The 1,526-nt window shown below is 49.3% G+C and overlaps 1 protein-coding gene across 1 annotated transcript in view; it reads left to right on the top strand.

The window, feature by feature from the left end:
• The first annotated feature begins 211 nt into the window (after window positions 1–211).
• LOC117940325 (autophagy-related protein 16-like) overlaps window positions 212–1,526 on the top strand; it is a 17,196-nt gene continuing 15,881 nt past the window's right edge. Inside the window, 3 exon segments of the mRNA XM_034865647.1 lie at window positions 212–438; window positions 1,050–1,161; window positions 1,257–1,350. Coding sequence (XP_034721538.1) covers window positions 1,056–1,161; window positions 1,257–1,350 — 200 coding nt within the window. The 5' untranslated portion in view covers window positions 212–438; window positions 1,050–1,055.

The raw sequence follows: 1,526 nt of genomic DNA, 5'->3' as shown, positions 1-1,526 counted from the left end.
TTATATAGGTGAGTATTATGGGATGACCTATACATTATTATATAGGTGAGTATTATGGGATGACCTATGCATTATTATGTAGGTGAGTATTATGGGATGACCTATGCATTATTATATAGGTGAGTATTATGGGATGACCTATGCATTATAGTAGGCAGTAGCGGTCGATGCAGCGTCTACTCTTCATATTTCTATGGGACGGATCGTGTACCGACAGTTGCGAAATACCTGATAAAGGCTACGTCATGTTTGCGCGACCTTCCCGGAAGTGTGTGGTCGGAGCCATTATGACGGCGAGCTGCAACTCCGCGGTCTGCAGTTGAACAGATGATGTCGTTAAAAAAGAGAAACTGGACGTTTATACACGAGCACCGTGAAAACACCGAACCGAGGCGCCGGTAGAGCACAAGAGCCCAGCCCGGGACGCAGTTAAATGCTGTAAGGTCACTGTTTTATCCTTTTTAAAGCTAACGGCTAAGCTAGCATGCAAACGGCTAAGTTAGCATGCTAACATGCCGAGTCACGGGGGCTCGTGTCCCTGAAACAGCCCATAATCCCCGCACAGTCACAGTCAGTCATAGTGTCCGGGACACACGCACGTAGTGACCGGGTCACACGCACCTGCTGTTTTTATTTAATCATAACTCAATGTTGGCATGTTAGCGCCTTAGCCTTCCTGTTTGTGTTGTGGCTCAGTTTTAGCAAAACATGCTAACCGTGAAGCTAACAGCCGCTAATAATCCATTTTGTGTGCGTGTGACTGTCTCGCTCTGTGTGTGTGTCTCTCTCTCTGTGACTGTGTGTGTGTGTGTGTGTGTGTGTGTGACTGTGACTGTGTGTGTCTCACTCTGTGTGTGTGTGTGTGTGTGTGTGTGTGTGTGTGTGCGTGTGACTGTCTCGCTCTGTGTGTGTGTGTCTGTCTCTCTGTGTGTGTGTCTCTCTCTCTGTGACTGTGTGTGTGTGTGTGTGTGTGAGACTGTGTGTCTCACTCTGTGTGTGTGACTGACTGTGTGTTTGTGTGTGTCTCTCTCTCTTTCTCTCTCTGTCAGGTGGTCATGGCCGAGCGACAGGTGGACTTTACCTGGAAGAGACACATCTCGGAGCAGCTGAAGCTCAGAGATCGAGTTCAGAGACAGGCCTTCGAGGAGATCATCCACCAGTGTGAGTGCCTCTCAGCCAATCACAGCGTCTGTTAGGACAGCACACAGCCAATCACAGAGAGACAGACAGGTTAATGACATGTGTCTCTCTCTCAGACAACCGTCTGCTGGAGAAGTCTGACCTGCAGGCTGTCCTATCGGAGAGATACCAAACGGACAAGTATGAGGTCCAGAGGGGCCCCGAGACCAGGTGAGTCTCCTCCATAAATAATAGTATGCGTCTCCCAACACGTCCCTGTCGCATGTCCCAGTGAGTCTTCTAATACGTCCCTGTCTTTTGTCTTAGTGCGTCTCCCAACACGTCCTTGTCTTTTGTCCCAGTGCGTCTCCTAACACGTCCCTGTCTTGTGTCCCAGTGCGTCTCCT

The sequence above is a fragment of the Etheostoma cragini genome, unplaced genomic scaffold (genome assembly GCF_013103735.1).
Source record: "Etheostoma cragini isolate CJK2018 unplaced genomic scaffold, CSU_Ecrag_1.0 ScbMSFa_2220, whole genome shotgun sequence".
NCBI classification, from domain to species: Eukaryota; Metazoa; Chordata; class Actinopteri; order Perciformes; family Percidae; genus Etheostoma; species Etheostoma cragini.
Note: the sequence above shows the minus strand (reverse complement) of the source record. Positions and strands in the feature narration are given on the sequence as shown.